Below are 15,045 nucleotides of genomic sequence, written 5' to 3'. Positions count from 1 at the left end.
ATTGTACACACTTTGGAATGTTTGTATTTTGGAAGCCAGTAGGTAGCACGTAGGTACATATATCACAGATAACTGGATATCATAGCAATTAATCTGTAATTATGTAAGTGTGTGTTTCTAAAAAGTAAGGACATAGCAGATTGATTTGTCTCCCAAGAGACTTCTCCTTTTCTCTCCTTGCTTCCTTGCAGTTTACTCTGTTATTTGTACTATTGAGTTTGCTACAGTCTAAATCTTGCTAATGGCATGCATCCTGTGGTATCATTTCACATGATTCATGATTCTCTATGTCTAAATACTTCTATAAAGAGAAGCTTCTCCATGTTAACAGATTGACTGCCCAGATGTACAGATTGTCTATGAATGGCAGGATAAATGTTTAATTTTTCCCCCTTTATTTACCATTTTTCAAATGATGTGGTTCTAATGGTCCAAGATGAACAGATTTCTTCATTGTTATTATAAAGTCATGGGTTTGAAATATTTTGTTTCAAAACACTGAAGTAGTTATCTATATTGATGCACAAAATTTCCCATCTTTAGTCACTGGGAGCTTCTTCAGGTTGACTGCTGAGTACTTTTGATGTGATCCAAGTAGGTCCAGTAGTCTTTGTTATTTTGGTAGTTGAAGATATTGCAGGTTTTCTAATCCTGCCCCAAACTTGAAATCAGCCAATTCTCTAAGGAACCCTAGTTCCTTTCAGTGGAAACAATAAAGACTCTAAGCCTGGGTATCACAGTGGCTGTGGTGGTGGGTGTGGAGCAGGTGCTGGAAGTAGGGGTACCACTTACAGTGAGAGCTGTGGCCTGAGGGAATGGGCGTGGCAGCCGCTGAAACACAGCACCCTCTGTTCCCTCTTCTCCTGGGGCCTTGTTACTCCCCTCTGCCAGCTGCGCTGGGTGAGCACCTTTGCTGCAGGAAAAGGAGAAGGAAAGCATTGAAGAAGACCACCAAAGGAGTAGTAGAAACCCTGGCTTTCATAACTCCTGGGGCACAGAGTCTTCCAGCAGTGTTAGTGGTGGGAGCAGCAGTGGCAACAGCATCAGTAACCTAGACAGGGCCAGTGGGCTTGAAAGCAGCTTAAACCACCTCATCGCCAGTCCAGCCCAAAGCACCCCCAGCCTCTGCCGAGCAGTCCTTGCTGTGCCAAGGCCCTTACTTCCACATCAGCCAGACCCTGGAGGAGGCCCACTTTTATAGCCAACAGCACTGAGAATGGCTTCCCATGTGATGTGCTGGCAGTTTCTTGCCTTCCGTGAAGGAACAGTTCTGTGCATGTTTGATATTTCAACTTATAGTGTTTTAAAAAGTTGCACCAAAAAATGCCTGTTGGTTTTTCAATCAGTATTTGAAATAACAGGTTAACAGGCAGTTGTTTACTTGTGGTTTTGCTGCACTATTATGATTTTAGAAAGATTTTGAAGCAGTTTATTATAGGATGCTTTTGAGTGTGGGTATCAGGGTAACCATAGGAGGAAATCTCATCTGCATGTTGAATCCATAGTTTGTCCAGTTCAGATTGGTTTCTATATAGACCTGTAAGTTAGAAATTCTACTTGATGTAAAAAAGGCCTTTAAAAACCGTGAGACCTTCAGTTTTTAAAATTCAGTACACTAGAAAAGGGGCTGCTTCCCAGGTGGCGCTAGTGGTAAAGAACCTACCTGCCAGTGCAGATAGATGTAGAGACATAGGTTCGATCCCTGGATGGGGACGATCCCCTGGAGGAGGGCATGGCAATCCACTCTAGTATTCTTGCCTGGCGGATTCCATGGACAGAGGAGCCTGGTGGGCTACAGTCCTTGGGGTAGCAAAGAGTCAGACATGACTGAAGTGACTTAAGCACAGCACAGCAAACTAGATAGAAAAGAATATCTAGTTTCTAAAAAAAAAAAAAAAATCTAAGTTTTTCCCAGAATACAGAAGGCTTGATTTAGTTTTGCACTGCAATTAATTGGTATACTACCTCTTAGTATGCAGATATTCTGTTGAAAGCAGTAGGAGAATAATCAGATCCAAATTAAACTATGTAATAAGCATCCTCCCTGATAATTGTCTTCTCTCTTTATTGTATATTTGTATTTCCAGAGAGGTCTTTCAAACACTTGGATACCCAGATAACTTATTACCATTATTCCTCCAGAATTACCGTTATTCCTTCAGAGCCTACATCACACTGCTCAGTTCTGACAGTCGAGAAATACGTAATGAATTTTTGTCTCACAAATTTGTCCAACAGTAGCTTATGTGATCTCATTGATAGTTCCACCTTGTAGTGTCAAGAATTAAGGCGTGGGCCTCCCTGGTAGTCCGGTGGTTGAGAACTCACCTTGCAGTGCGGGGATACAGGTTTGATCTCTAGTCTGGCAAGCTCCCACGTGCTCCCGGGCAGCTAAGCCTGTGCGCTACAACGGCTGAGTGCATGTGCTCTAGGGCCCGCGCTCCACGGTAAGAGAAGCCGCTGCAAGGAGAACCCTGTGCACCGCACCCAGAAAGTAGCCCCGCTTTCGCTGCAACTGCAGAAAAGCCTGAGCAACAACGAAAACCCAGCTCAGCCAGAAAATTAAAAACAACAACAAAATCTAAAAATGAACTAAGGCATTGGTGAAGGCTGACAAAGTGTAAGCCATCTGAACTGATGTCTGAAATCACAAGTACTGTGAAATTATGGGAGGATTCACTTTCTGCTTCAAGTAAGCCCCAGCAGGAACTAGAGGGCCACATTCTACCACTGAACCTGGGAAAATGGATGCAGCATAGAAACAGATGAGCAGAGGCATCTCTAGAAGAAAGTGTTTATTTAGAGATGGATTGTTCCCATGTCATTTAGTCATACTAGAGAGCCACCCAAGTTTGAATAACTTAAGGCATCTGTGAGTCTTCTTCCTCAGTGACAAACTCTCTGAATGAGGAGCCAGGATGGGTCGAGTCACCTGCTCAGGAGAGGGCTGCGGGGAAGCCTGCCGTTGTATGTGGAGGAAAGTGCCATAGAGTCCACCTGAGTCCTCCTGTCACTCACCTTCCTCTCTGCTGTGAGTCTGCACCACATACACAGCAGATCTGAGGACTGCGGATAGCTCTAGAAGGGAACATTCCTCCTAGTGAAGATTTGAGAAGGATACGGGGGCAGAATGAGATTTTTTTCATGTGACAGAACTAAAGGTAGAAGATGAGGGTAAACTACGTACCCCCTTTTCAGGGTTGGTTTGTTCCCCTAAATGGGCAGGGTTGAAAGGTCAGTTACTTGAAGTAGAAATGTAGAGTTGTGAGGGAAAGGTTCACAGGCCTGTGCTTATGGAGTAGATGGTTTGTGCAAGAATTTTTTTTAACTGCCACCTTCCAAGTTCTAAAATCATCTGTTTGACAAAGATTTTAAATCTCAATGGGTTTGATGTCAGGGAGTATGGAAAGGATACTTTGCTAATATTTTATCTAACAAAAGAGCAAACAACTAAGTACTGTAAGAAGACAAGCTGTCTGAGCTCTCAGACACACATGTACACAACACAATTCAGAAATACCCAGGAGGACCCCTGCAGGCTTAATGGATGGCAGCCTACTGAAACATGTATTTAGAACATGGAAAACTCAAGAAAACACATTTTTAAATTTCCTACCCAGCTGAAAGAAATGAAGATGAAACCATCACTGAAACAAAAGTTTTTTCCCCCAAATAAGTGCAGTTTTATAAAGTGCTAGGCTAGCAATTAATTCTTTAAATTTTAAACTTTATTCTTGGAATTTTCTTGTTAAACACAAGAAATAATCTCCATCCCATCCTGCTTATTTTCTGCAGTCTTGGAAGCCTGAGATAGATTTCTGTTATGAGGCTTCTTGATAGTAAATGGGCACCTTTTAAAACTTCTGTTAGTTCAAGCTACTAACACTTATATATATATTTTTCTTGTATATTTGTGCTCCAAAAAAAAAAGACTATAAACCAGGGAAGTGCTTATTGCACTTAGGCCTTTTCAGTGGGCAGAGCTAAGAGCACCTGTGTATGTGTGTCCATGTATACATGCATAATTTAAATAGAAAATACAGATAATTTTACACTAATGCTTCCAATTCAAATCCAGGGCTATACGGTTTTTATTTTACCTCATTGATTTATATGTTTCCTGTCAATAACACTTAAAAACTTAGTTCTTAACACCAGCAACATACTTATATGATCTATGAAATTATACATGTACAACAGAGTCATATGCCAACACTGCCACAACAGTATATTTATTGTTTTTTGTTAATTTCTTTTGTACTTAAGGGATATCCCTTTAGGGATGTATAATCAAATTACTGTGTTTTGTAGTCACTTGGACTAATCCTTCTGTACATGGTTGTGCTGCTAGCTGGGTACTGCATTCTGTTAGTGTATTTTATTTTGAATTTTAGGGATTGATTTTCTTAAACAGCTTTTATGTAAAATATTTGCATAGTTCTCTGAGGTCACACCTATAAAAAAGACATACTAAAATAAGTCTAGCTTCTATCTTATTTCCTCTTCCTTATTTCATCTTCCTGTATATAAGCATTTAACAAAATTTTTAGTGTCAGTTCTTTCATGGTTTTTAAAAATAAGTGAATACATACATATGTATGTGTGTATGTATATCCCTTTGAGGTAAGATTTTGTAATTTAATTCAGAAGCCACCTTTTTTAGGTTTTTCATACTTCACATAATTATTGGATTGGATTAGAAAGCTAACTACTGAAATTTTTAACACTGACAATCTTTATAAAAGATTCCTGAAAATGTATATCCATGATTATATTTTGAGAATTTGGCTTTACCTTCAGGCTTTGTATCAGCTATTTATGATTCTCTGTGTTCTAGCATTAAAATTTTTTAAAAGTTTTTATAGTATTATTTTGTGGTATCTTAATCAAGTGACATGTTTATTTTATCATTTGGTTTGTAGTGCATTCAGTTCAAGCTCATTTAATGCAAGACCAGAATATTAGATCTTTAAATATATTTTCATAGTTATCAAATGTTATCAAAATAAAATTTTGATAATTTGATATAAAATTGAATTGAGTAGTAACTTCTCTCCTGACTTACATGAACTTTGAATAATAAATCCACAGTAATAGTCTTTACATACACTCTAAGAGGCTAAAAATAATGTTGTCAACTCTTGATTTCACATTTTTAACATTTTTGAAAGTTAATAAAAAATATGAATGGAAATTATCCCACTATCATCTGTATTTGATCTCAGGATTTTCTGTAACCTCAGGTAAATAAACTATAGAACTGAACAACTGTTTTTTTCTTGCTAAGTTCTATAACTTTAGTTTTGAACTCATTTAGTATAAACTGGATAAAGCCTTTCTCTTTAAACTTTGGATTGTTTTATGCATAAGAATGAATGAAAAAAGAAGTGAGAATATAGTTAGTTCAACCCTTTCATTTTGCAAATGGAAGAAATTGGCCCAGGAACATGCTGCTTTTGCGTGATGACATTGGACTGGCATTTTAGCCACAACTGAAGTTGATGCCTCTAAACTCCAGTTTATTCTGTTAATCTGTTATACCCACGTCTAAGCACTGTGTGCTTTTACACATGGACTATGCTGCTGATCTACCTGAAGGTAATCTGATGATGAAAACTGGATAATACTTGATTACACCTGGAAGTACAGTGTGTTACAAATTTTTTGACTTGAGAAAAAATCTATTAATAGTAATGGCAATTTATTGTGTTTATTAGACCTATAATTTTTTGGTCATCAGTGATTTTATCTCTTTTTAGAATTTATTGTTATTCACAATGGAATCATCACCAACTACAAGGACTTGAAAAAGTTTCTGGTAAGTAAAGTGACCTAAAAAGACCACCAGTCTTTGAGAATATTTCTGATGAGAGCATTGAGGTTGTTTGGGATGTGCAGTAAATCCTATCTGGATATGATTAAATAATTCCGACAACAGTTATAGGGTATGGTGGTTTATTGGACTTTTCTTTGTTGACAGTGGAACTTTTTTGTTTCTTATATGAAAAAAATAATTTGGCTTTATTATAAATAAAAGCTTCAATAGAATTGGAATTTGGAAGGGTCTCTTTTGCACTGTGAGAGACCTTGTTTGTAATTTTTAAAAGTTTCTAGAGTGTCAGAAGACTTAAGACAGGTTGAATGAAAGCTCTGTGCCCTAAATAGCTATGTATTACATAGTCATGATAATGATGATGACCTTCATTAGTGATTGAGCAGCGCTGTCCAGATCAACTTTTCTGCAATGATGGAAACTTTCTATCCATGTACTGTCCCAGAATGGTTGCCACTGTCCATGTGTGGCTGTGGAGCTGGGATGAATGCGGAACTAAATTTAAAATTTTATTTCACTGTAAATTTAAACAGCCACATATAGCTAATGGCCATTGGATCGGATAGTGAAATATCATTATTAAAGAAAGAATCATTATGTTCATAATGAAATTAATGTTTTGTGAATGTTATATATTTCATTATATTTTAATTATTATATGGCATATATAGATTTGTATAATTATAAGTATTATATTTGTTCACAGGGAATACCTTACTATTTTAGGTTCCACATAATTAGATGGTGACCTTAATTTTGAACAGTAGGTATAATTAGTTGTATGATGGTCAAAAAAGACTAGAAGTTGGCTAATGAGATTTTTGAGGAAAAAAATTATGTAGAAAAGATTTATATACTAAGAATATTTCCTTAAATGTGTCAATTTTTTTTCCTTTCTAATTACAGGAAAGTAAAGGCTATGACTTTGAGTCTGAAACAGACACAGAGACAATTGCCAAGCTTGTTAAGTACATGTATGACAATCGGGAAAGTCAAGATACAAGTTTTACTACCTTGGTGGAGAGAGTCATCCAACAATTGGTATTAAACCACACTTTTAAAGATAGTTATTGCCAATGTTAATCACAATAAATAAACTCTTAAAATATGATAAGTAGGAACTAGCCAATTTTTAAAGTATTTTTTGCTTTTATTCCTCTATATATACAAAACTGTTCAATTTGAATAATTTTGAGACTGCTTTAGTGATTTTACTTCTTTCACTGTAGTTCAGTGTCATGGGAATGAAAAATAGTCTAAATGTAAAGAGTTTGTCGAAAAACTGCATACTCATACACAAACCCATACATACCACACACAAGCATGTATATAGTACGTAAGTTGGGGATTCATCACTTTCTCACTTCTGCTCATTCAAATGTTCTTCCTAGTCAATAACTTAGCAAAAGGTAGCTTTGGTGAAATACACACGTATTATTCTGAGATAATGTCTGCATGTCTCTGAGCCACTACAGTCAATCAGTTTTTCCTTATGGGGACTTTTACTTGGCACTTTACCTTTTCAGAAAAATATTTCCCAGCCCAAGAGAAAAGTGGTATTTTTTTTTTAAATTTCATCCCAATTGTCATACTTTAAAGATATCAAAGATACAAAAAGGTCCAAATACATAGTGACTTCCACCCCACCCTTCTACCCCTTCTACCCCCACAGCTCTAGCTTTCCCATTTGAAAGCTGTTTACTTCTCTGTAAAGATCCAACCCTTCCTCCCATCTCCACCCAAATCTTATGGTGTCTGCAGCGAAAGGAGTGAGGAAGATAGAGAAGGTAGAGGACTGTTCCTTCCCTTTACTCAAGGCAGAGTGGTGTGCTCTCCCACTGTTTTTTTTGTTTCTACTCATTGTATAACCCAGATTGTTCTGTTCCTTCCCTTTCCTACCTCATGTTCCTCCTCTATTCATTCTTGATTTCTGTAGACCCTGTCTCTGAGGAGTTTGGGTTGAGGGGGTGGTATGGTGTGCATGTTAATAATTATGTTAACAATAATGTTAATAATTATGATTGTGTGTGTGTGTATGTCTCAATATCAAGGATCGCAAAGAGTCAGACATGACTGAAGCACACACAGCACGTCAAGTTCAAAAAGAATGAAAGTTAACAGTGATGTACACTACAGCATTTTCCACAAACTAATAAAATCCATGCAGTCACTAATGTCGAAAGGGGCAGGGGACTTCCAGGGGGTTTGTTTTGCTTGTTTTTCTTTTATAGACCAGGGCATGATGTTAAGATGTAAAGTTGGGAGAGGCAGTTTGGATAAAAACTTTGAAAGGGTCCCTGCAATACTCATTTCTCCATCAAGATATGGATGTGTGTTTCTTAAAATTCTCACACATTACATCATTCAGCCTGGAGACCCTGCAAAAATGTAAGAAGCGATATCACACTGGTAAGGGAAGCAAGTGTTCCCTCTCACTGGCAGCCATGGTGGACCCTGAGGCCACCTGCCAGTCAGCCAAGCGACAAGACAGTCTTACAGTGACACTCGTCCTTGAAGGGAAACAGGATTTTGACAGTATTATATGCTCGTATTCAGGAATGAACAGTGAAAGAGGAACTATTAGCTACTTAAATAAGAGGGTTGTGAAGTACGGGCTTTGGAAAAATGTTTTTCATGAAACAGAATGAAAGCCTAAACCCAGTGTTGCTTACTTTGCCCCCTGAAATAACAGCTTTGTTGAGACAATCCCCTGGCAACAAAAAAGTCACGGGAGGAAAAGTAAGCAACTCAGGGATGAACTGTGGCTCCTTTAGAGTGATAAAGGGACTGCCCTCCATTACCAAATACCACTTTTGCCAGGACCTTTGCTACATGCATTGTTCTTGCCCCAGTTCTGGCCCCTTATCATTTTGATAAGGACCTTGTCTTATTACCAACTTAGTACTTGAAATGATAATATTGTCTGTTTGCTGTTTCAAGACTGATATATTTTCCTAGTGGTTTGGTTTTCAAAATAAATAAGACTTAATTTTCTCCCCCCCCCCCCCAAAAAAAGGAAGTTAACAGTGATGTAAAATTGCTGGGCCAAAGAATGGGTTTTGAATACAGAGCTTAGTATCTTTTCTGACTCTGCCCTTCCTTTACTAAGGCATAGTATGGGACACATGAGAAGTGTTGGTAGCATGTACAAAGGTGACTTTTATAATGCTCTGTTTTGGAACTATTATCTGTTGATCCTATTTTAAGAGTGGGCTTGTTTAAAAAGTGAATATTGGATACATCAAAGCTGGAGTAAGTGTCTGCCTGAAATTTAGGCTAATTTATAAAGTAGTGCAAAAGAGCAGTGTGTGAACTGAAAATCTTTGTGCTGAAGCCAGTATATTTTAGGCATTTATCATTTGACAGTTGATTATAATACATATTGTTAATGCACTTTTTTTTTCCCTCCATAGGAAGGTGCTTTTGCACTTGTATTTAAAAGTGTCCATTTTCCTGGCCAAGCAGTTGGCACAAGGTATATATAGATTTAATAATGACTAATATTTATATGTATTTTGAAACTTTTAAATTATAAGCTTATTCTCTTTACACTATAAATGATCCTTCACTATAATGGCTCTGCCTTTTCTAGAGATATTTGTGAGAATCATCCCTTGGTATCCATGAGGGACTTGTTCTAAAAACCCTTGTGAATACCAAAGCCCATGGATGCTCAAGTTCCCTATATAAAATGGTGTGGCATTTGCGTATAACCTGTACACATCTCCTGTACACTTAAAAGCATCTCTAGATTACTTAAATACCTAATATGATGCAAATCTTATGTACATAATTGTAAATCCAATGTATATACTAGCAGTGAGTAAAAATGTTGCCAGTGTGTGGCAAATTCAAGTTTTTCTTTTTTGGAACTTTCTAGAATTTTTTTCCCCTGAATATTTTCAATCCACAGTTGGTTGAATCTGCAGATGTGGAGCCCATGCATATGGAGGTCGACTGTATTTTTTTTCCACGTGTCTTATCTGTTGTTTTACTATTCTTCCATGTGACAGAATACCTTAACAAAGCAAAACCATCTGGCATTTGTAATTGGCCTTTTGTCTGCGGTGGGGTACCATTGTTACTTTTTGAGTTTGGAGGTTGAGTATTCTATACAATATCCATAGTTTTTGGAACTAAATATTCTAGACAGAGTCCTAGATGATTGTATGATAATTGCTTTTGCTGGGATATTCAAACCTAAGCATTAAGTCCTTCTGAAAACAGTGGGAGGCCTAAGACTTTGTAAGAGAGAGCAGTCTTTAAAAAGTCAGAGGAACTAAGGATAAAGTGCTGAATATTCATATATTGTTCATATATCAAAAGAAAGTTTCCATTTAATGTTAAAAATGAGAAACTTTAATGCATCATCATAGAACAGGGGTCTGCAAACCTTTTCCGTAACAATGCAGGCGTGCTCCGTTGCTTCAGTTGTGTCCAACTCTTTGTGACCCTGTGGACAGTAGCCCCCTAGACTCCTCTGTCCATGGAATTCTCCAGGCAGGAATACTGGAGTAGGTTACTGTTCCCTTATCCAGGGAATCTTACCGGCCCAGGGATGGAACCTGCATCTCCTGCATTGCAGGCAGATTCTTTACCCACTGAACCACCTGGGTAGCCCTTTCTGTAACAAGCCAGATAGTAAATATTTTAGGCTTTCTCGGTCATGTCGTGTTGCTTCTGTGGCAGCCTCTCAGTTGGCTGTTGTAGTGTGAAAGCAACCGTAGAAACAAGTAGAAGAATGGGCGTGGCCATGTTCCAAAAAAATAGACAAACCTGACTGTGGGTCATAGTTTGCTGACTTTTGAATATTTTTTAAAAACTCATTCTTTTGTTATATCTGAAGTCGACCTCACAGGGAGAATTTAAGCATTATTTGAATAGCATTCCCTCATCATATTTAAATTTTGTATCCTTACTGCATTATTTATAAAAATGGTTTAATTCTGTTTAATTGTGTACTAACAGACGAGGAAGCCCTCTGTTGATTGGTGTACGAAGTGAGCATAAACTCTCTACTGACCACATTCCAATTCTCTACAGAACAGGTAAAAACTATTCCTATATTATGGCATGGGGAAAATGTATAAATTGAGTGCAGTAGATATAAAGACTTGTTTTCCATAAATTGATTAAATGCCCATTTGATCAGATCCACTCATATATATAGTTCTGTCTAGACATGAAAAGGATTTGTTTTTGTGATTTCTCTGACGAGTAGAATTTTTTTCTGTTGTATATCCTTAGCTAGGACTCAGATTGGATCAAAATTCACACGGTGGGGATCACAGGGAGAAAGAGGTGGGAAATGCACTCTGCATGGATGGGGAGGAACCTTTATCCTCTTTTGTTCATTCTTTACTAATTCTTTGTTCTTGGAGTGAATGAATGTGCTGGGCCTCTAAAAATGTGCTTATTTTATGGGGAAACATATTTTGACCTTATTTTTCTAATTTGCAGAGTATATTTTGTCTGTCTGCTTTTGCCATTTAGAAAACTGCTTTTAATAATTTGTTTCTTTAAGATCTCTGAGATTTGAGAAAATGGTTGAAATTGTAACTTTTTTCCCTTTGTTTTAAATTAAAATCATGTAGGATATATTATTATAAATAAGATGCTAAGATTAGGAAAAGAGCATTGTGTGTTAGGCTATTATAGATTGAACTCCATGGTAGTTATTTGAATAATTTAGCTGAAATATGTTTAAATGGATTTTGTTTTATGCATGACATTTTACTTTCAGATTTATGTTTGATATCTTGATTGGGTTTGTTTGAATTTGGAATTTTTAAAAAATTTATGTTTGAAATTTATCTTTTCAGCCATACAAACTGGATCATTTTATTGATATAATTAGCAAAAAATGATGTGTTCTTCTAGTTTACCTTTTTACTAAACACTTTCCAGGTAAAAGACACAGGGAGTGGTGAATTCAGGAGATTGAAACCCATATTATTGATGCATAATTCTTGGCTTTTTAAAAAAAGATTTAGCAAAGTACTCTAAGCCTATTCATCCTTAGATAGTGGCTGCTTTCACTATTTTATATAGAGCAGACAGTTATTTCCTTAAATAACCTTCAAATCCTGAGGTGTTAGAATTTATTTTCCTCTTCCCCTCCAACTCTTTTTAGAAGTAAAGCTAGTCTACCAGTATAAATTTTGGATCCAGAGTTCCAGGTTTCTTTTAATGATTCTGCTTGTGTGTATTTATTACTTACATGTTAACCTTGTACATTGTCTTAGGCTACTTTTAGAAGCAATAGAAAAACATTGGCTAAGGTCTTAAGAGGCTGGAAGAAAACTTTATAATGAGACATCTTTTTGAGATCAGGGGTTGTGTTATAGTAATCCTGATTTTTCTAGCTCTTAGTAGTTAAACAGTTTTTGAAGTGCATGAAGAGGCTGTACAGGGGAAAACATGGGAGTGGCTTTCAGGCATTGCTTTTTCTCCAGGTGTGACCACTGGCCAAATAAAGTAGGATGATAATGATTGTTTTCCACTTGAATCAGATGAAATAATCAGTAGATGGAAGACATTTTACAGATTGTAACAGTCATATAGATGTATGTAAGCAATGTTCATTTAGATAGGCAGTGATACCTTTACTTCCTCTATATATTGTAATTAAGTATACCTTGTTACTTGAAGAATGAAATAACACCAGTATTGGAAGAAAGAATATGGTGAAACTCAACCCCAGTAGGACATTTTATAAGCAAAGCTAGTTGTTTTTATGTAAAAAAATATAGGTGCTAGCCTATCCTTTTGCCCATTTTTAAATTTACTTTTTCACATACAGTAAAGTTCATACTTTCTGATGTACAATTTCATGAGTTCTGTCAAACACAGTCAGTTGTATAACCACCTCCACAGTTGAGATAAAGAGCAATTCATCCCCTATAAAGTTCCTTCAGCTGACTGACTGTAGTCAATCCTTGTCCCTATATCCAGCCTCTGGCAAACACTGACCTGCTTTATCTCTCTGTAGTGTTGTCTTCTCTGGGATGTCTTCTTATACTTATTTTTTAAAAGCATGATGTCATTTCTACTGTTGGGTATGGATGGGAAGAGCTGTTTTGTTTTCATGCCTAAACCACATCAAATAATCAAATAAAAATAAAAATAATAAAAATAATCAAATAATAATTTGAAAAAGTGGAGAACTTTGGATATGTGTTACTAAGAATAGTTACTACCAAGTTTTTGTACACATTGATTTTAGAGGATGGACACAGTAGGAGTTCTTACAAGTGTATTTATAGTATTCTTGGGCCATTGTGTCCATTGGTTGTAAGGTCTCCTGTGTCCTGATCTTTGAGAAAGGTGCTTTTTTGTCTCTTGAGAATTTATATATATAGTCTTAAGTTAATAGTATTTTCTGTATTTGGCTAATTGGTCAAACTTCATTATACCTTCCAGTTTTGACTTTAGTCAAAGAGGAAAAAGAAATTCTTCATCAGTAGCTTAACAAGTTAAGTAGAGATGCCAGAATTCTAAAGTGCTAGAATTAAAAGACGTTACCATTACAAAAGGACAACACCTTATCCTGACTTAAAAGAAATGTAAGAAAATCCAGTTTTAAGAAAGGAGAGGTTTTGGGTTTACAGTTCCAGTCCTTAGCAGTAGCTACCTTGTATGGTATACACGTTAGAGAATATCATTGTTTTGTTTTTAAATCAGAATTAGTATAGCCTGAACTTTGATTTGTTACTTAGCTTTAAAATCTAGAGAAGTTTTATTTGGAGGTAATAAAAATATGCCACTAGCCTTCATTTTATTTTTCATTGCATAATTTTCATATTTTTAATGTAATTTTAATGTTTAAGAGCACAAATTTATATGTCTTAATTCCATTAAGTTTTGTTTAAAGTTAAAATTAGGCTATACATACATTAAAAAAGTTAGTGACATCATTTGTGTTTTTCTTGGAAAAGAAATATTACATTAAAAAATGCATAACATAGCACTGTATATGCCACGCTGTCTGATAGTTGCTCTTTCACTCTACGCCCTTTGTTCTTGTTGGCTTATTGCATGAAAATAGGGTGATCTACCTGGCATTGAAAAGTTGCTGGAATTATTTTGCATTGCTATGGTTTTTTTGTTGATTTTGTAGAAAGTTGTATATATTTATAAATCAGCCATGGTTTTCTACGTGTTGGCTGATTCCTTTAACTCCATGCTCTAGGCAAAGATAAGAAAGGAAGCTGCAATCTCTCCCGTGTGGACAGCACAACTTGCCTTTTCCCTGTTGAAGAAAAAGCAGTGGAATATTACTTCGCTTCTGATGCAAGGTGAGCGTCATTGGTTGATAACAGAATTTTTAGTAAAGCTTCTTATGCTGCAGGAAACCAAAAAGTCATTTTGTATAAATCTAGTCATGCTGTATAGGAGAACTTTGTTAATTAAGGTTGTGAAGGTGACCATTCTGGGGTCCTAGAAAGTCTTCTCTCTCAATTCAGAATATGTAGGTCCATCTACAAAGAAGAAATAATGGTCCTTGAGACTTGTTCTGATATATTTACTTTGAGCTCATGTATTTTTTTGTCTCTTCTTTTAGAGCCATAACCCAGGTTTTATAGGGAGGAGAGATTTTATTTATTTATTTTTACCTGTTTTTTTTTTAACTTTTTATTTTGTATTGTGGTATAGCCGATTAGCAATTTTGTGATAGTTTCAGGTGAATAGTGAAGGAACTCAGTCACATATGTATTCATCCTCTCCCAAACTTCCCTGGGAGGAGAGATTTTTAGATTGGAGAGTAGAATAGCTTAGCATCATACCAGTGATAGTATAATTGCTTAAACCTAGATTGTAGTTTTAATCGAGTGTGGACACATCTTTTTGATTGAGAAATAACTGGCAGCAAAATCACTTATATAGGAAATAGTAACTAGACTGAGACATTTTGAGAGAAAATGCAGTAGGATGCTTGGAGGCATTTATAAATGAAATTTAAATAGTAATGAGGGTAAAATGGAGTCACCCAAATTGCCAGCAGGTGTTTGAGTCATTCATTTTGTCTGAAAGTAAGGGGATCTAAAAATGAATATTTATGCAGGTTGGGACTGCGAGGGGTATATTATCTCAGTGGGAAAGCGAGCTTCACTATTTTCTGAATTTTACAGGTGTGTAGGTTATACAGTCAGTGCTGAGATATGTCCTTGCTGTCACTAAGTAGACTTGTTACAGAGTTGACAGTTTTGGCT

The 15,045-nt window shown here is 36.4% G+C and overlaps 1 protein-coding gene across 1 annotated transcript in view; it reads left to right on the top strand.

Moving 5' to 3' along the window:
- Positions 1-15,045, top strand: part of GFPT1 (glutamine--fructose-6-phosphate transaminase 1) — a 61,249-nt gene that overhangs the window by 18,321 nt on the left and 27,883 nt on the right. The window contains exons 5-9 of the mRNA XM_020878611.2: positions 5,760-5,818; positions 6,740-6,874; positions 9,247-9,308; positions 10,802-10,881; positions 14,025-14,130. Coding sequence (XP_020734270.1) covers positions 5,760-5,818; positions 6,740-6,874; positions 9,247-9,308; positions 10,802-10,881; positions 14,025-14,130 — 442 coding nt within the window. The remainder of the gene's footprint in view (positions 1-5,759; positions 5,819-6,739; positions 6,875-9,246; positions 9,309-10,801; positions 10,882-14,024; positions 14,131-15,045) is intronic.

The sequence above is a fragment of the Odocoileus virginianus genome, chromosome 2 (assembly GCF_023699985.2).
Source record: "Odocoileus virginianus isolate 20LAN1187 ecotype Illinois chromosome 2, Ovbor_1.2, whole genome shotgun sequence".
Classification (NCBI taxonomy): Eukaryota; Metazoa; Chordata; class Mammalia; order Artiodactyla; family Cervidae; genus Odocoileus; species Odocoileus virginianus.
Note: the sequence above shows the minus strand (reverse complement) of the source record. Positions and strands in the feature narration are given on the sequence as shown.